The sequence below is a fragment of the Myotis daubentonii genome, chromosome 2 (assembly GCF_963259705.1).
Source record: "Myotis daubentonii chromosome 2, mMyoDau2.1, whole genome shotgun sequence".
NCBI classification, from domain to species: Eukaryota; Metazoa; Chordata; class Mammalia; order Chiroptera; family Vespertilionidae; genus Myotis; species Myotis daubentonii.
Genome location: NC_081841.1, coordinates 63228710 through 63248441, shown reverse-complemented (window position 1 = coordinate 63248441; position 19732 = coordinate 63228710). Strand labels below are relative to the sequence as shown.

Here is a 19732-nt window from a genome sequence, read left to right as displayed (position 1 = left end):
CATCAATGTGATGGATGGATAAGATGTTCTGCAGGATGCCCAGGCAGTCTAGATCTGCTTAAGCCAACGGTCTCCAACCTTTCGGACCTCACGGACCACGGATTGGTGACCGCTGGCTTAAACTATATTATGACACATAGTTATAGTAGGTGTTTTTTTTTTCTTTCTAAAATGTTCGTTCCAGATAATTTATTTATTTATTTTTTTAATATGTTTTTTATTGATTAAGATATTACATATGTGTCCTTATCCCCACGTTACCCTCTACCCCCCCCCCCCCAGTCATGCCCTCACCCCCACTGTTGTCCATGTCCATTGGTTAGGCCTATATGCTTGCATATAAGTCCTTTGGTTGATCTTTCCCCCTTACCCCCACCCTCCCCTACCTTCCCTCCAAGGCCCGACAGTCCAATCAATGCCTCTCTGTCTCTGGATCAGTCCTTGTTCATCAGTTTATGTTGTTCATTATATTCCACAAATGAGTGAGATCATGTGGTATTTATCTGCTCTCCAGTTCCATCCATGCTGTGGCAAATGGTAAGAGTTCCTTTTTCTTCTTCCTCTTCTTAAAGAATACCTTTCAGCATTTCATATAATCCTGGTTTGGTGGTGATGAACTCCTTTAGCGTTTTCTTATCTGTGAAGCTCTTTATCTGACCTTCTATTCTGAATGATAGCTTTGCTGGATAAAGTAATCTTGGTTGTAGGTTCTTGGCGTTCATCACTTTGAATATTTCTTGCCACTCTCTTATGGCTTGCATGGTTTCTGTTGAGAAATCAGCTGACAGTCGTATGGGTACTCCCTTGTAGGTAACTGACTGTCTTTTTCTTGCTGCTTTTAAGATTCTCTCTTTGTCTTTTGCTCTTGGCATTTTAATTATGATGTGTCTTGGTGTGGTCCTCTTTGGGTTCCTTTTGTTTGGGGTTCTCTGCACTTCCTGGACTTGTAAGTCTATTTCTTTCACCAGGTAGGGGAAGTTTTCTGTCATTATTTCTTCAAATAGGTTTTCAATATCTTGCCCTCTCTCTTCTTCTGGTACCCCTATAGTTCTGATGTTGGTACGCTTGAAGTTGTCCCAGAGGCTCCTTACACTATCTTCATATTTTTGGAATCTTTTTTCTTTATTCTTTTTCGGTTGGGTATTTTTTGTTTCTTCGTATTTCAAATCTTTGACTTGATTCTTGGGATCCTCTTTTCTGCTGTTGGATCTCTGTATATTATTCTTTATTTCAGTCAGTGTATGCTTAATTTCTAGTTGGTCCTTTTTCATATCCTCGAGAGTCTCACTAGATTTATCAAGGGTCTCACTAAATTTATTGGCGTTTTCCATAAAATTCTTGAAGAACCTTATAAACGTGGCCTTCAACTCTATATCCAGTCGTTTGCTTTCCTCCATTTCTGTCATTTGTGACCTGTTTCTTTGTCTCCGCATTTTTTATGCTTCCCTGTGTTGGTAGAGTGGTTTTGTGTGCTAGGTGTCCTGTAGGGCCCAGTGGCTCACCCTCCCCAGTTACCTGAGGTGGACACTCTTGGTGTACCCCCTTGTGGGCTTTTTGCACAGTCTTATTGTAGTTATGCCTTGATTGTTGTAGGATCACTGGGAGGAATTGACCTCCAGGCCAATTGGCAGTGAGAATCAGCTGTGTCTGCAGTGGGAGAACTTCTGTGCTGAAGACACCCTTCTGGGGCAAGACTTGCTTCAGTGGGGTTTTTGTGCTCACTGAGTCTGCACCCTGAGTGTGTCCCTTATGGCTCTGAGGAGTTGTAATCTGGATGGTCCCCCTCTGACCACTGGGTACACTGGCTCTTGGATCTAAGGAGGTGCTAATTTAGCCTCTACCTGAGGTTACACAGCAGGAGCTACGAAGAGAACTGCAGATTCCCCTTCCTTTTTTGGAGTTTGGAGGTACCCTGATGAGGCCCAGCTGTGAAGCAATGCAAGCTGCTGTGGGGCCTTGGGCCTTCTCTTGGAAGTTCTGGGTCTGTCTGGCCTAGCTGCAGTTAGGTAATTTTCAGGTTGCAAAGGGCCGGGGCATTCATATGCAAAAGCCTCTGCCGCAGCCTGGGTGGGGCAGGGTCTCAGGGAATCAAAGGGTGGAGCAAGCAGCTATGGCGGATTCTCAGCCCTGCCCTAAGGGGACGCGCGTCTCAATGTCCCGGTAATTGCTGCAAGCACCTCTGAGGGAAAGCCGCCCTCGAGTTCTGAGTTCTGCCCGCTGCCAGACAGTCCAGTTTCTCCCCGTATTAGTCCTGGGTCCCCAGAGACTTCCCGGAACCGGAGTTCAGAGCAGTCGGGAGCTTGTGACTCCCTCCCGATTCAAAGAGACAGCCGCGTCCTCAGGTGCCAGCCCCTTTCTGCGAGCGCGAGCCTCTGTACCTCTGCACTTCACCTCCGCAGCTCCTCTGGCTCTCAGTGTGCTTTTCTTTCCTTCTAGTTGTAGAATTTCCACTCAGCCAGCCTTCCTGTAGTTCTGGATGATGTCCGTTTTGTCTTTTTGTTATATTTTTGAAGTTGTTGTGGGAGGCAGCAATTTCCCTGTGTTTATGCCGCCATCTTAGTTTCTCCTATAGTAGGTGTTTTATCACCTTGATTTAATTCCCTCATCTCTGTCATTTATTACTGATTTTTCTCCTGGTTACTGGTAGTATTTTCCTGTGTGGTGGCCTGTGTATTTTTCTATTGGATGCAGGAACTTCTATTGTCAATTTTATGTTGTTGAATATTTAGATTTTCTTGTCTTCCCTTAAAGAGTGGAGACCTTGTTTTGACAGGTAAGTTATGTTTCTTGCAGGTCAGCTTGATATTTTGGAGACTTGTATTTAACTTTTGTTATCATAGGTGTACAGTATTTTTCACTTGTGATAGTTTAGCTCGACTACTAAGGTATAACCTTTCTGGGTTCTCAACGAATGTCTCGTGATTAAGCAAGCCTTTCCCTTCTGGCTGGTTCTCAAACATCTCCACCTCCTTTAAGAATTATTACATCTCCTTAGTTATTCATGGTCTTACCTTCTGGTGCCTTTATCCAATAAAACATACCTTAGTGTTCAACAAAGTCTCAAAAGGATATCTCTGCAGATTTATGGAGCTTTTCATCTACAAAGCTTCCTCCTTTTTCTAACTTTGCTGCCCCACTTCCAGCTGCCTCAGCCACCCTAAACTTAATCTCTGTGCCCTCAACTCAACTTTGTTCTACATGGGATCCTCTTTTTGGTGCCAATTCAGAAGGTGCAGTCCTCTTTGGGTTCCTTTTGTTTGGGGTTCTCTGTGCTTCCTGGACTTGTAAGTCTATTTCTTTCACCAGGTAGGGGAAGTTTTCTGTCATTATTTCTTCAAATAGGTTTTCAATATCTTGAAAACCTCAGTAGAAAATGTAAGGTTCACGGCGCAGGAGACAAAGTCAGAGAGCCAAGCAAGACAGAAAGGAGGAAAGGAGAAGCTTCAATCTGCATCCCTGGGCCCCAAAGGCGGGGCCAGTGAAGTCGGGACAACAGGGAGCGGAGGCACTTTTTTTATACAGCTGTTCAGTTGTGGGGGGCGGGGGGGGCATGAGCTGTGGGAGTTCCGGCTGCGGGCAGGTCTGTCACAGGTTCCAGGAAGGGGCCAGCATCTGTGTCACCATCTGCCTTGTGCATGCATGGCTCCTGGACTTCCCTCCTACCTAACAGAAAACTGGCACAATACTTCTTTTGCCTAACACCTGTAGTTGTATATATGACATTTTGAAGTACTTTCACAATTCTTTTTACCTTATGGTACAGTGCTTTCACAAGGTTTAAAAGACTTTTTGTGTTGGATGATCCAGCTTAGAGAATACTTGTATGCACTTTGTTAGGAGCCAGGAGGTACAGCCTATTGTTCTGAGTTGGGAATAAGGCTTGGTCACTCACCTTGCCAGGAAAGTTTCTGTTTTTTTCCTATATTTCAGCAGAGGGGCATGGCAGAGCGGGTATAGAGCCACCACAGACATTTTTGGAGCTCTGGTTTTATGGAACTTTCTACAGATTACTTAATGTGGTTGGATGGTCATGTTTCACAGATTTTGTTTTTATTCAATGTACACATCCTCCAACCTCTTCTAAGAGGGCTTTCAAATATTCACCAAGATGCCCTGGCCAGTGTGGCTCCGTTGATTGGAGCATCATCCCGCATAAGGTCAGGGAGAGGTCCTGGCTTCATTCCTGGTCAGGGCACATGCCTAGGTTGTAGGACCTGGGCACTAACAAGAGGCAATGGATTTATGTTTCTCTCTCACATGGATGCTTCTCTCTCTCTCTCCCACCCTCTCTCTACAATCAATCAACATATCCACGGGTGAAAATTAAACAGAAAATTCACCAAGAAATATTAGGGTAAATATTTGAAAACTCATCAAGGAACATTAGACTGCCAGGATACACTAAATTGTTGGTTGGTTTGAAACCACATTAACAGCGGAGGAGTAACATATAACCAGGCTTGGAATTAAGAGAGCTGACTTGGATCCCTAGCCGCTTTGGCTCAGGGGATAGAGCCTTGGCCTAGGGAGGGAAGGGTCTCAGAGTCCATTCTGGTCAAGGGCATGCACCTCCATTACAGGCTCTCCCCCACGTGCAGGTGGCAACCAACCTATGTGTTTCTCTCACATCGATTTTTCTTTCTGTCTTTCCCAATCTCTTCCACACTCTCTAAAATCACTGGAAAAATATCCTCGGGTTGAGAATTAAAATAAGAGAGAGGGAGAGCTGACTTGGAATCCAGCTCCAAATCGAAGAGCTGAGTTGCAAAGAAAATCAAAACCGATTAAATATAAGCGTCCTCAATTAGTGTTTTCTGTCTTGGGGATTAAACATGGTAAAACCCAGACTCTGCCCACCAGCTGATCTTACCAGGGACAGTCCTCCTTTCTCTCCTCCTCCTTTTCATCTTATCCTCGCTCCGTTTTATAGTTTTTGCACCGAGTGCTCAGAAACAGGTCCTACCGAAACCCGAATGGAGCCCAAGCCGAGGCCAGCGTGGCCCCGCACTCCGAGGTTCTCCCCAGTCTCGGCCCACTTCCGGGTTCCCTCCGCGGCCCCGCCCCGCCCTCCCGTCCGTCCGCGGCCCCGCCCCGCCGCCCCACGTGACCGCGCGGCGCGCTCCACCCCCGTCCGCGTTCACGTGACCGCGCCTGAGGAGAGAACGCCTGACCCCAGCCCCCGGCTTTCACCGTTCGCCGACTCTCCCCGCGGCTCCTCGGCCTCTCGCCCTTCAGCCGTCTGCGCGTCCCCACACCCCGTCCCGGGGTCCCCCCGGAGCCCTGTCCGCCATGCGACTCCTGCCTCTGGGCGCAGGTGGGCCCGGGCGGCACAGCCCCCGCCACCTGCGCTCCTGCAGCCCAACGCTGCTGTTCCTGCTCCTGCTGCCGGGCTGCTGCCTGGGGGGCTCCCGGGCGGCGGCGGGCTCTCGGAGGCCCAACGTGGTGCTGCTGCTCACCGACGACCAGGACGAAGTGCTCGGCGGCATGGTAACTCCTGTTTCTGCCCCGCCCCTCTCCCTCTCTCGGCGGACTCCCCGGTTTCTTGCCCTCTTTCCCGTCCCCACCCCGGCTCCCGGAACCGGCCGGCTGGACCCCGGGTAGGTTTGCTTTGGCCACGCCGGGCCCTGGTCTCAGGTCTGAGGGGCCGCAGGACTCTATTTCCTCTTCTAGCTCCAGCGTCTCTTGGAGGGTGACACACACACACGCACACACACACACGCACACGCACACGCACACACACGCGCGCTCCAAGGAGCTTCTAGTCCGGACCTGACGGCTGCGGAGATGGCGTTCCTTCGCGATCTCGGGACACACAGGTGGACGCCGGTCAGGGATGGGCAGAGCCAACGAGGAGCAGGTGTTGGCTAAGGAGATGCCAGCCTTGAGCATCTTCTGGGTTAGGAGACAAGGACAGCCCCCCAGTGTGAGGACCTAGGCCACCTCCGCCTTTGTTCCCGGGCACAATGTCTGTGCCTGATATTTATAAAATAAGTGCTGAAATGAACTAATCTGGTAGGTAGCTTTCGAACTATTTATTCAGGGTGTGCTTTGCCACACAAGAATCAAGAAAATCCAATTAGCCTAATTGAACACCTGGCCGATGCATTAGGTCCTGCCAGTGTGCCATTTTGTACCATCTGGGTGTTGTCATGAGACTTGATTCTTTCCCAGAGTTGACGTTGCTTCTGTGTCTTAAGAGTCTTGACCTTTATGACCCTCAGGAATAGCCACCCAACCCCGTACTCACGTTAACTCATGACAGCACAGAAAGTGGCTTGCCCCGGGCACATAAATAGTGGAGGCAGTCGAGCCAGAATCTTGACGAGTGCTCTGATTCTGGGTATGGTATTCCTCTTTTTAAGAGCAAGTGCTTTTTTTGCTTCCTTTCTTTCAGTTCTCTTTTTGCTTTGAGCAAAATGCTGAGATTATGAAAACACTTCAGGCAAGAGGTTCCGAACTGTGACTGTGTAGTAACAGCCTAGTTCAGTGTCTTTCATCCTGTCCATGAGTGAGTTGTGAAATCAGTTTAGTAACTTCCAGCATTTTCACTTCCCTACGGAACAGACTCCGGGAATAGAAAATGTCTGTGTGGTACACGTGGTAAAGGTTAAGCATACATCCATATGTGTATATATTTCTGGGCTGTGAATTAAAATGTTTCTTCACTCGGGGCTGTGTGCCAGAGTATGGGATTCTTTTCTAGCTGACGTTTAAGATGCTTACATTTTGACTCCACACTCCTGCCACATATGCCTCATTGCCTTTTAATTTCTATTCAGTCACATTGACATTGAAGAGTCTTGACTTAATTGCCCTCCTGAGTTTTATTTTGTTTTTTCCCACCATTCTAACAGCTACACTTATTTTCTTTTAAATATCTGTGTCCTTGAAAAGTATTTTATCCAGGAAAAGCAAGCCACCTCTATCAGAAATTAATAATAGTTTAGTGACTGAAGCTTAATTGAAAGGTAAAGCTTTCGCCCTAACAGGTTTGGCTCAGTGGACAGACTCAGAGTGGCAGCCTGCGGACTGAAGGGTCCCAGGTTTGATTCCCCCCAAAGGCACATACCAGGTTGTGGGCGCGATCCCCAGTGGGGGTCGTGCAGGAGACAGCCAATCTATGATTCTCTCTCATCATTGATGTTTCTCACTCTCTCCCTTCCTCTCTGAAACAATAAATATATTTTTTTAAAAAGAAAGAAAAATGTGTGTTTAAAAGAAGGTACAGCTTTCACATCTCTGTTGAAAACAAACTTCATCGCTTAAATACAAGGTGTGGTGTTCAGAATCCATTTCCTTCCATTTTTGTAGGCCACAGATGTGGTCTCTTCCCCCTTAGCACAGTGGTTCTCAACCTTCCTAATGCCGCAACCCTTTAATACAGTTCCTCATGTTGTGGTGACCCCCAATTTCATTGTTACAAATTGAACATAATTAAAGCATAGTGATTAATCACAAAAACAATATGTAATTATATATGTGTTTTCCGATGGTCTTAGGCGACCCCTGTGAAAGGGTCGTTTGACCCCCAAAGGGGTCTCGACCCACAGGTTGAGAACCCCTGCCTTAGCATGTTAATCACATTTGCTTCTTTAAACCACAGCAGTTTCTTTTTTATAGGTGTTTGTACTGGAGAGATGAGCCAAAATTGTGTGGAAGGAACAAGTTGAATTCAATGCTCCAACTCTGGAAAATTCTTGCTTCTCTTGTAGGCTTTTACAGAATGTTTTATGACTAGTTGTCAAACAGCACTTGAAGGGGAAGAGCTAAGACAATATAGCGTTTGAGATTCTACTTGGAGCCAGAGAGTGGTGTTTTATATTTGTAATTCAGTCATTACAGGAGTCCTCTGCTGTAGGTATTGTCCTTATCTTAACTAAGAGGAAACTGGAACTTAGAGGGGCTATAACTTGGCCAAGGTTCATATAGCTGGTGAGGGACAAAGCCTGGTGTCTGAAGATCTCAAAGCCCCATGCTTTTCCGCCTGTTCGAAAATACTTTGATAATACTGTCTTACAGATGTCATTCCACATACCCACATCAGCATGGTTACTTATACCACAGGTCAGAGATTCTTCAGGTAACATCCAGGAGCACCAGTGGGGTCATGGAATTCCTTAATTTATATGTAATAAATACTTTGTGTATATTATCTTCATTTTTTGTCCTCCCCCCCAAAAAAGGATTATGAATTGCCACCATAGTTGGCTAAATAAACAGTTGTCAATCTCTCAGACTAATTCAGATGAAAGGATTGTAAGACTTGTGTGATTGTAGTTTAATGTGAAACCTGCCATCTTTGAAATAGTCTTTTATGTGGTAGTGTCCTCTTTAACATTTCATTGTATTTGTTGCAGGTATCTGGGATTCCGTTTTTAGATTTTCTTACCCACGCAACTGTTCCTGTAGATTTCTTGAATGTTTTGTTTTCAATCCTCACCTGAGGACATACTTACTGATTTTAGAGCGAGGGGAAGAAAGAGAGAGAGAAACATCAATGGGAGAGAGAAACATCAATTGGTTGCCTTCCAGTACACACCTTGACCGGGGATTCAATACCCAACCTGGATATGTGCCCTGACTGGGAATTGAACCCACCACCTGTCAGTGTACAGGTGGACACTCCCAACTAACTGAGCTACACTGGCCAGGATTTAATTCTTGATTTTATTTAGATGTAATTATAGTGTGATGGACATACTGTTTTTCACAGAAGCACAGGATGCTTTTTAAAAAAATCATTCACTCAAGAAAAAGTGACATTCGGTTAAAATTTCAAGGAAGTGAGGGAAGGAGTTGTAATGAAATGTAGGGGAAGAGTAAATACGTACATGATGTCTTTGCTTTGCTTAAAGCAGGGTGGTTTTCTATTGAAAAAGGGAAAGTTAGCCATAGAATTGCCAAACTTTATTTTGGAACAGGTGTACATGGGAGCTAGGAAAGTATATGACTCCTTGGGATTTTTCTGGAAGGGATTTTGCTCCGGATGTAGGAAAGTGACACATTTACCCATATGCGAGTATAAGATTGGCTGCTTCATAAAGAATGTGGGATGGCCTTAGCCTCACCGTCGCTATCTTTGCTTAGATCCTAAGGATCCATGTTAACGTTCAGACACACATACACATTTTCAGCACAGTGTGGTTTCTTGCCTGGGACTTGTGTGACTAAACACAGATTTTATGCTTATCATTTGTACTATGAATAGTCTAAAGACTATGGTTATTAATATAAATCTCTTACATTAAACTCTAGATCCTTGTGCAGCCCTCCATCAGTTCTTTGGCTTCTGCCTATCTCTCTGACCCTGTCTTATCCCACTCCCCTTTACTGGCTGCACTGCTTCTGCCACACGTGCACTGTTTTTGTCCCTCACACGTGCCTCTTTCCTTCTCTGGCAGCCTTTGTACTTGCTATTCACTCAGCCTGGAAGCGTCTTATCCTGGACGTTTGTGCGGCTGACTCATCATCATGTGACTCTCAGCACTGGTTACCTCCTCAAAGAGGCTGTCCCTGACCTATCACCTAAAGTGTTTTCCACTTTTCCTGCCACCAGCTGTAAGCACATTATCCTGGTTTATTCTGTTCATAGCGTTTTTCACCACCCAGAATGATTGCTTGTTTACCTGTTAGTTGTTTAAGTCCCCAAGAGTGCAAGGATCGTCAGGGTGGGGACCTTCTGTCTTCATCCACTTCTGCTGCCAAGACCAGTGCCTGGCACAAGTTAAGTGTTTAATAAATGTTATATAATCACACAGTATAGTCTTACTGTAAATCAGATATTCCTCAGTAACTTTGCATATTTATCAGACAGTCTGATAACTAAGTCAGATATAATCAACTCACATGGACCTTTTCTTCACTTACCCTCCCTATATCCTCACTGTAACTCAGATTCTTCATCCATCTAACGCAGTAGTCAGCAAACTCATTAGTCAACAGAGCCAAATATCAACAGTACAACGATTGAAATTTCTTTTGAGAGCCAAATTTTTTAAACTTAAACTATATAGGTAGGTACATTGTTATTAACTTAATTAGGGTACTCTTAAGGCTTAGGAAGAGCCACGCTTAAGGGGCCAAAGAGCCGTATGTGGCTCGCGAGCCGCAGTTTGCCGACCACTGACTAACGCTTTATGCAGCCCAATGTTCTGTACCTGAGTGTAGCACTCAGGGATGTTTTATGGGAGATTATGACTGGTTGACATTGCTTCTGAAGGTTACCAAAGATCTTATATATGTCTCTAGCGTTTCCTGGGGACCCATTATGCCAGCAGTTCTCAACCTGTGGGTCGCGACCCCTTTGCGGTCGAACAACCCTTTCACAGGGGTCACCTAAGACCATCCTGCATATCAGATATTTACATTACAATTCATAACAGTAGCAACATTACAGTTATGAAGTAGCAACGAAAATATTTTATGGTTGGGTCACAACAAGAGGAACTGTATTTAAAGGGCCAGAAGGTTGAGAACCACTGCTATGCAGTTACTTATGAAGTGATCAAAGTTGTTTTTTGTTGTGTTTTTTTTAAATTTGTTTGTTTGTTTAAATAGAGAGGAAGGAAGAAGGAAGGCTAGAGGGCTAGAAACATTGATGAGACAGGAACATCATCAATCAGCTAACTCCTACATGCCCCACACTGGGGATTGAGCCCGCAACCTGGGGATGTGCCCTGACCGGGAATCAAACCAGTGATCTCTTGGTTCCTGGGTCAGTGCTCAACTGCTGAGCCACACTGACCAGGATCAAAGTTAGTTCTTGAAAATGTTAGAATTCTCATCCTTTTGAGCCTTTGGGTTTCTTAATTTTTCTATTATCTATGTAAAACAATGGGGGAAAGTAATTTATACAGTATTGAAAATGAGGCTTTTGTTAACACAGTTATATACAGTGGGGCCTTGACTTACGAGTTTAATTCGTTCCGTGACAGAGCTCGTAACTCAAATTACTCGTATGTCAAATCAAAAAGTGAACGAGTTAGACACGTGATGCTAGGCTGATGTGGCATTCACTGTGACGTTGGCTGCGCCAACTAGCGGTGGGGTATCTGAAGCTGGCTCGTAACCCGAATTTTAGCTCGAAACTCAAAGCAAAAAATCAGCCGAGAGACAGCTCGTATCTCGAAAAACTCATTAGTCGGGACACTCGTGAGTCAAGGCCCCACTGTATTTGGATTGTCTTTAAGAAACTATTATACAACAAAATACACTTAGAGCTGCATTTAATATGGTCCTAGATTTCAAAGGTACTTGAGAATCATCATGAATTGTCTCTCATAATACAACTAAAATGAGTCTCTTCAATGGTTCTTTCTTGCCATGTGGCATCTGAATAAAGATTATTCATATTTATGGTCCTTTTTATTTGTATTCAATTGACCATCTTTAGACTTTTATCCTCACTATAGGATTTGATATTAATTATTCTCTATACTTGTCGGGATCTTGGATTTTGAACAAATGATAAAAAGCAAGGATATAAACAAAGAAATTTCTGATTAGTCTTTTGCCTGAGAGGGTTCTGTGTATACCTGTTGGCCACCTGGTTCAAGTTCTTACCTGAGGTGGTGATATGTCAGTGCAGAGCAGAGGGCTGTGAGTTTGTAGTCAAAAAGTGTGCATCTGGGCTCCACTGCTGAATGATATTTTACTTAATCTCTGAGCCTGTCTTGCTGGCTTTTAGAACCTAAGTGTTATAACTGTTTTAAAAGGTGGAAGGCTCCTTTTATATGATTTCCCACATTCTGCTTCTAAAGATGAATTAGTAGAGATAGTTCTGCCCTATCTCTTAAGGAGGCTGGTGACAAATGAGATCAGGGCACAAAATTTCATTACAGTGAAATCAGCACTGCTAGAAAAATACCATCAGCTGTGAACTTTCCCCTCCTTCAAGCATTATGAACCCCTGAACTTTTGCATAGGAAAGAACTGACTAACCAAACCTGTTTGCTTCATCTCCAGAATCACTCTCTTGGCTCTTTCTTAGTGTCAGTTGGAGCTGATAGGTTGGGAATAAGATACAAAACCCATGAATTTTGGTCTGTGTATTGTAGTTGATTGAAAGAAATAGTTTAATAGATAATTATTTGCTTTACAGACACCACTAAAGAAAACCAAGGCTCTCATCGGAGAGATGGGGATGACTTTCTCCAGCGCTGTAAGTTTTAAAGCCAGTTTAATTTTGTTAAACTTTAATTGTGTTTATGTTCTAAGAAGGAACACTTGCTTTTGGGTAGTCTGTTTTGTTTTTTCTTCCCTAGTTAAAAAGCCTGATCTGAAGGAGGGATCTTATTTAATGTGATAAATTCTGTTAATTGAAATATTACTTCTTACCAATTGGAGATTAACTGCAGGCAATTTCTAAGCCAGTCTTTTCTACAACTCAGAACTAGAGAATTTTACTTCAAACCTGACTGTTTGAGGTTTGAATGTGGATTGTAAGCATCAAATAACATTAATGCTATGTGAACTGTTCCATGCTAAAAACTTGCAGACCACTTTACAAAACCCAGTTAACCATGGAAGCCAAACCTGACAAAGACAGTAGCAACAAAGCCAACAACAGTTGTGTGTATGTGTGAATATATAAAACAAATATATGTATATATAAACATAGATACAAAGACTCAAATGCTAGGAAACTTGAGGACCATGCACATACACAAGTAAGTGGTAACCTATTAACATCAGGAAATCCATTGAACAGCAGCCTTGTGTTGTGCTTTAGAGCGCCGACTCTGGAGCCAGTCCGCCTGGTTTCACACGCTCTCTGCCTCTTTTCCAGCTATGTGACCTTAGGCAAGTTATTAAGCTTTCTGGCCCTTGTTTTCCATATTTATAAATGGGAGTACTAAAACTTACCTCAGGGTTTATGTGACGTTAAGTGAATTGATACATGTAAAGCAACCACTTGTATCCCTGCCTGACTTATAATGATTTTAGTCATCTCTTGGTATCTGTGAGGGATTGGTTCCAGGACCACCCCCACCCCGGCAGATACCAAATCTGTGTGTGCTCAAGTCCCTTACATGTAATAGCACAGTATTTGCATGTAACCTAGGCACATACTCCTGTAGACTTTAAATTATCTCTAGGTTACTGATAATACCTAATGCAATGAAAATACTATGTAAACAGTTGTTATACCATATTGTTTCGGGAATAGTGACAATAAAAAGTCTGTACAAGTTCAGCACAGTGCGACCACATCATAGACCGAGTTATACTGTTCACGTCAGCAACAACGTAACTTTTTTCCCCTGAACATTTTCAGTCTGAGGTTGGTTGAATCTGTGGATTTGGAACCCACACATACAGAGGGCTGGCTGTACTACACAATGGTGGTGGTTATATTGTCCTCCAACATGGAATTGGTAGTAAAAGAAGGATAGTTATATGTGCATTCCAATAGATGCTTGAAAATTCTCTGAAATTTTAGCATCTTTTCCTGGTAATTTATTCAACTATTGGAAGAATACATCCTTATGAAGAATACTTCAGAATACTTCACACCTTTAGTTAAGGTGAACTACTCTGGTCACTATTGTTAGAGAGACAAAGGGCTAATGCCTCTTGCTTAATACTGTTCTGAACTGTTTAGTCGTTGGCATAAGTCTTATAGAATTAAGAGGTAAAACTATTGGGAAAAGACAAAATTAATATTTCCATTTGTTTGGATTGTCTACCTAGAAAACAGAGTTGTTAGAAAACTTTTAATAGAACTTAGTAAGGTAGAAATGAAAAAACAAAACTTCCATATAACCAGTTAGAGAAATATGGGAGGAAGAAAAGATCACATTCACATAAGCAGGAAAATTCAGACTCTGGAAATAAACTGGTGGTGGCTAGTAATGGTTCTTTAAGACCTATATAAATAAAGTTACAGAACTTTGTAAGTGATGTAATAAAAACTACTTAATATGAAGACATGCACATTACTTTCCATGGGAAAATACAAGATTATAAAGTATTCTAATCAGAATTCCAGTAAGATTTTTTTTATGCTGAATTCAGTGAATCCAAAGTTATCTGGAATAATAAGTAGGTTAGAACAATTAGGGTAATTTTTTTAAAGGAAGAAATTGCTTTACTGGGTACTAAAATGTAATATGAAGATACAATAAACAGTGTGGTATTCCCAAAAATTAGCTTAGGAAACAAAAAAGGGAAAGAATTAAAAGAGTTGCCAATGTAAAAATTACAAAAGTCAAACATCTAACAAAATTAAAAGGCAAAAGTAAAAAACGGGAAGTATTTATAGTATGACTGAATCCTTCCTTAATTCCAATTTTATGTAATAAGAGGCCAGTAGCTCAGGAGGAAAAAATGTGCAAATCACATGAACAGACCATTCCCATAAACACAGTTGGTTAGTGTGCATGTGGAGAATGTTCATCAGTATTTAAAAATGTCAAATCCAATAAAAGGCCAAATAAATACTAAGTATTTAAAAAGGATATAATGTAGTTTTGGCAAAGGTGTGCTCAAATGAGCCTTCCTTCTCTGCTGGTGGAAGTATAAGCTAGTATTACCCTTCTGTTAAATGTGCATTAAGAGTTATACAGATATTATTGGGTAGAATGGGATAAATCTATTGATGACAGTAGCTAATAGAAACATAAATAGAAAAAAAAAATCTGTCTGTCATATATAAAATGATACCGGAAATACATAAGGCAACAGATCAGCCTGAACATGACCCTCTACTTCTCAGCCACATTAAATTCAAGTAGTAATTTTTATCTTTGGTTAAGACCTAGCTCCCACCACGCTGTGCTCCTTGTATGTAAATATTTATTTGAGGTGAGGTTAGAATAGCAGTATTTTATCCTGCAGAAGGAAACCAGCTAAAAAAGAAATCTGTTCCTTGGTTTGTTTTATCTGCTTTACTGTCTCTACTACGTTACATATGGCAGCTTGGAAATGTGTTATATGCAAAGAATATTTTTGTATCAGGGGAGACTAGAAATTTGAAGTTAAAATATTGAGCAACTTTCTTTTATTCTTTTTAGAAATTATGGGAAATTCATCTTTCTTGTGTAACTGTCCTTGTTGCTTCTGTTTCCTTTGTAGTATGTGCCAAGTGCTCTTTGCTGCCCAAGCCGTGCCAGTATCCTGACAGGGAAGTACCCACATAATCATCACGTTGTTAACAACACTTTAGAGGGAAACTGCAGTAGTAAGTCTTGGCAGAAGATCCAAGAACCAAATACTTTCCCAGCAATTCTCAGATCAATGTGTGGTTATCAGACCTTTTTTGCAGGAAAATACTTAAATGAGGTATGTTGGTCTAATTATTCCTCCCCCTTTTTTTATAACAGCTTTTTAAATGTGAATTAATAGAATTCATGATACTTGTTTTTTAATAAGTATCCATTCAAGTCATGCTAAAGGATTCTTGGCAAATGTTTTCTCCTAATCTGCCCATAAATAAGAACTTATATAAACATATTTACATCATTTGGATACTGTATTTATTCTTCTAAATAGTCTCAGGAGCATTTATTGAAAAATTATCCTAGGACTGCCCCGGCCGGGTGGCTCTGTTGGTTGGAGCATCATCCTGTACACCAAAAAGATTGCGAGTTTGGTTCTTGGTCAGGGCACATACTTAGGTTGCAGGTTTGATCCCGGTCAGGCCTGTACAGGAGGCAGTTGATTGATGTTTATTTGTTTCTTTCCCTCCATCCCTCCCCCTCTCTCCTCCCATTCCCTCCTTTTCTCTCTCTAAAAAAAAGTCAGTGCTCACTTCAGCAACACATGTACTAAAATTGGAACAATACAGAAAAGGTTAGCATGACCTCTGCACAACGATGACACACAAATTCGTGAAGCGTTCCATTAAAAAAAAAAATTAATAAAAGCATTACCTAGCCAACTGGAGTGGCTCAGTTGGTTGAGTCTTTTCCTGTTCAGTGAAAGGTTGCCGGTTCCATTCCGGTCAGAACACATACCTGGGATGCATGTTCAATCTCTGGTCCAGCCACATAAGGAAGGTAACCAATCGATGATTTTCTCTTTCCTCTCCTTTTCCCTCTCCCTCACGCTAAGCATGTCCTTGGGTGGAGATTAAAAAAAAAAAATTTAAAAAAAATCCTAGGGTGAGGATTAAAATAATAATAATTATCCTAGGACTGCTGCTGTGTACATCTTCCCCTTTTTACTCAAGAACTCTGCTTGTCATGTGGCTGGCATGTGATCTTTGTTTCCATTTTCTCTGTATTAGGATCAGAATGAAGAATATTTCTTTAGTATCTTTCCTGAATTACAACTTATGCTTAACCCATTTTGTAACCTGAAAAGTGGGAACAGAATGTGGGCAGATCAGTGATAAGAGAAGGCACCCAGAGCCTGGGACAGTCAGGCCATTAAAGCAGGTGACTGAGTGGTCAGTGTGCAGCCATTTGGGCCTCGATGGAGAGAGATCACATTGTGACCTGCCAAGGCCAGATTTCATGGCCTCACTGGCCTTAGCTTTTAGTCAGAATTCAGGTTTAAAGGAAAGAGTGTGTTTGAGGGTATTTGGGGTTATCTCCTATAGTAAAACTGGGAGTGCAGGACAGAGAGAAGATGTACATTTTCTTAAATATTTTATCTGTGGTTGCTAGAGATCTTAATATCTGATCTGAATTTTTTTTCACTTTTCACACTCCCCACAACAATTAGGGGAATTTGCAATCTTGTGGGTTTGAAAGAAGATGACTCAATTTGAAAAGAATAATGAGAAATAAGTACAGATACTAGGTCATTGTGTTAAAACTATGGGTCATAAAGAGAACTTACACTACTTTGCATGTTAAAGAGCATCTAATATATACAAAATTAGGAGAAATTCTTTAAAATACAAAGATTTAGCCCTAGCTGGTTTGGCTCAGTGGATACAGCGTCAGCCTACAGACTGAAGGGTTCCAGGTTCATTTCCAGTCAAGAGCACATGCCCGGGTTGTGGGCTTAATCCCCAGTAGGGGGCATGCAGGAGTCAGCCGATCAATGATTCTCTCTCATCATTGATGTTTCTATCTCTCTCTCCCTCTCCCCTCCTCTCTGAAATCAATAAAAATATATACTAGTATTTAAAAAAAATTATATATATATATAAAATACAAAGATTTCGTTCTCAGGGGCTAAATTCTGCCTTAAATGGGCAATATTAAACCTTGCTGAGGTAGAATGGGATGATTCTGTGGTCTCTTCACTTGCTCATCTCATTAGGTCTCTTCACTTGCTGAACTCATCAAAACAATGGAAATTATTGGCTAGTAGCTCATAGTTGGGTCATTTTTACTGTTGCTAGTCACAAGGTCAGTTGGACTATTCAGCAAATGAGCCCTGTGGCCTAAGCCATGTGGTCGTCTTCTGTAAAGGGCCAGAAGTAAATAATTTAGGCTTTGCAAGCCGTATGTCTCTGTTGTAAGTATTCAACTCTGTCATCATAGCATGAAAGCAGCTATAGACCTTAGGTAAACTGACGAGTGTGGCTGTGTTCCAATGAACTTTATCACCACTGAAATTTCAATTTCATGTAGCTGTCACATGTTACAACATAGTCTTCTTTTGATTGGTCTTTATATTTTTTTAATGTTTGTAAAAAAATTCTTAGCTTGCTGGCCATACAAAACAGTTAGCAGGCTAGATTTGGCCTGTAGTTTGCCAGCTCGTGCTTCCAAAGTTTCTAGGAATATGGTGTCCTTTATTTTTTGCTGGTTTGTGTGTTTGGGAAAAGTGAGCACCTACCGTGTTTCAGGGACTGATCTAAAAAGATTCTACACGTGTCCTGTTTCTTTGTATCTCATCATGTCTGAGGACTTCTAATGCCCTGCTTGTCTGCTTTTCAGTATGGAGCCCCAGCTGCTGGTGGGTTAGAGTACGTTCCTCCGGGATGGAGCTACTGGTATGCCTTGGTGAGTGATTACCAAAGTCAGTGCCAATTACACACAGCCCACAGATGTCAAATGTGTGTACTCTGATTTAGCTCTGATATTGACATAACTTGGTTTGCTTTTATGATTGGCTGTTTCATCTCCCTGCAGGAAAGTCTTTTGATTTGCAAGTAATTTCTTTGTGGGGGTTTAGCAACATATTTTGCTATTCTACCTAATCCCCTCTTGTTTTTTTTTTTTTTTTAAAGTAGGACAGGCCTGGCTAGTGTTGCTCAGTGATTAGAGCATCGACCCATACACTGAAGGGTTGCAGGTTCAGTTCCCAGTAAAGGGCATATACCTGGGTTGCCTCTCTGGCTCCAGTTGGAATGTGTGTGGGAGGCAACCAATCATTGTGTCTCTCTCACATTGATGTTTCTTTTTTTCTCTCTCTTTCCCCCCCACCCCTTCTTTCCCTCCCTCCCACTCTAAAAAACTCAGTGGAAAACATATCCTTGGGTGAGGTTTAACAAAAAATAAATAAAAAGTAGGACATATTATTGAAACTATGCTAGTAGTTAATTAAAACCCTAGTCAAAAAATCTAATTCAATACGACTTGTATAATTACCCTTTTAAAATTTCTTATCACCATTTAAATGGTATAGGTTAGCCTAGTATGGTTTCCAGCTTTCATTGTGTGTGCTGACGTCATAATAAATTTTACTTTCCTCTCTTTAATAGGAGAAGAATTCTAAGTACTATAATTACACCCTCTCTATCAATGGCAAGGCACGGAAGCATGGTGAGAACTACAGTGTGGACTACCTGACAGATGTTTTGGTGAGTTACTGAAGCGCTGTCCGGGCAGATTTGGCTAACATTTGATTAAAGACTTTGCCTAGAAAACCTTTAGTTATATTTGTTCATGTTGGGTAATGTGAATGAATAATAACTCGATCTAACTGCCAAAGAATAGTTCCAGCTGATTAAAAACTCCTGAGGGTATATTCTTTGTATAGCCAAGCTAAGGTCTAATGTGCTTGAAATTCCAGCAACAGATTCCCCACCACCTCCCATTTTTATTTTTCAACTTGAGGTTTTACTTTGTAAGAGTTCCTACTCTTGACCCCAGTTTTACTCACAACCTACAAGATGACAGCTTCATCGTGAGGGTGGGATGATAGGGATATGGGAGTTGTTCGGTTATTGTGTAGTTCTATATAAAAAATACCGAAAGTGGGTGAATTTGGGACTTCTCTTTCCTGTCTAAGATATTTCTAATGACAACCCTTTTTAGAGTATTCAGTCACCAAATATTTCAGCATTACTTGTAGTGGGTTTTCAGAAGTAATGAAGCACAGTCCTTGATTCTGTGGAGGTAACTTTTTAGTAGCATATTTTATTTATACATATGTGTGTATGTGCACACACATTCATTTATTGTCTTGTTAGATGATGATGAGTTAGAGAGAGGAGGCAGATTATAGGATTACTTAGATAACATTTAAGCACAGTCTTGATGTAGGTGAGTGTGAGCTATAAAGATCAGGAGAAAGAATGCCACAGGCAGAAGGAATGAGTAGTGTTCAGGCACTCAAGCGGGAGTGTGCCTGGCATGTTGGAGAAACCACAGCTTTCTTACAAGGCAAGGGTAAATTGGTGGGCAGGGTGGTAATGGGAAATTGATGCAGTCAGTGCCTTTTGAGATTAGTGTTGGGACTAAATGAAGATATAAATCAACTAGAACAATTAAAAACATTACATGGATGTGGGATGCTTTCATTTTCATAAAGTATTTCCAAATTAGCAAATGGAAAATGTCAGTCCATATACATTAAAGCCCTGGTGTGATTTATTTGGGTTTAATAT

The 19732-nt window shown here is 41.9% G+C and overlaps 1 protein-coding gene and 1 non-coding gene across 3 annotated transcripts in view; both read left to right on the top strand.

Moving 5' to 3' along the window:
- Window positions 1-5132: 5132 nt before the first annotated feature.
- Window positions 5133-19732, top strand: part of GNS (glucosamine (N-acetyl)-6-sulfatase) — a 51349-nt gene continuing 36749 nt past the window's right edge. Inside the window, exons 1-5 of one of the 2 annotated variants that reach the window (XM_059683502.1) lie at window positions 5134-5487; window positions 12101-12160; window positions 15076-15282; window positions 17838-17903; window positions 18605-18703. In XM_059683502.1, the coding sequence (XP_059539485.1) occupies window positions 5290-5487; window positions 12101-12160; window positions 15076-15282; window positions 17838-17903; window positions 18605-18703 (630 nt within the window). In that variant the 5' untranslated portion in view covers window positions 5134-5289. Of the gene's footprint in view, window positions 5488-12100; window positions 12161-15075; window positions 15283-17837; window positions 17904-18604; window positions 18704-19732 lie in introns of both variants that reach the window. The other variant, XM_059683503.1, reaches the window with a different exon arrangement.
- LOC132228926 (U6 spliceosomal RNA) lies at window positions 15744-15850 on the top strand. The gene has a single exon (XR_009451529.1). It is a non-coding gene; the product is annotated as a U6 spliceosomal RNA (small nuclear RNA).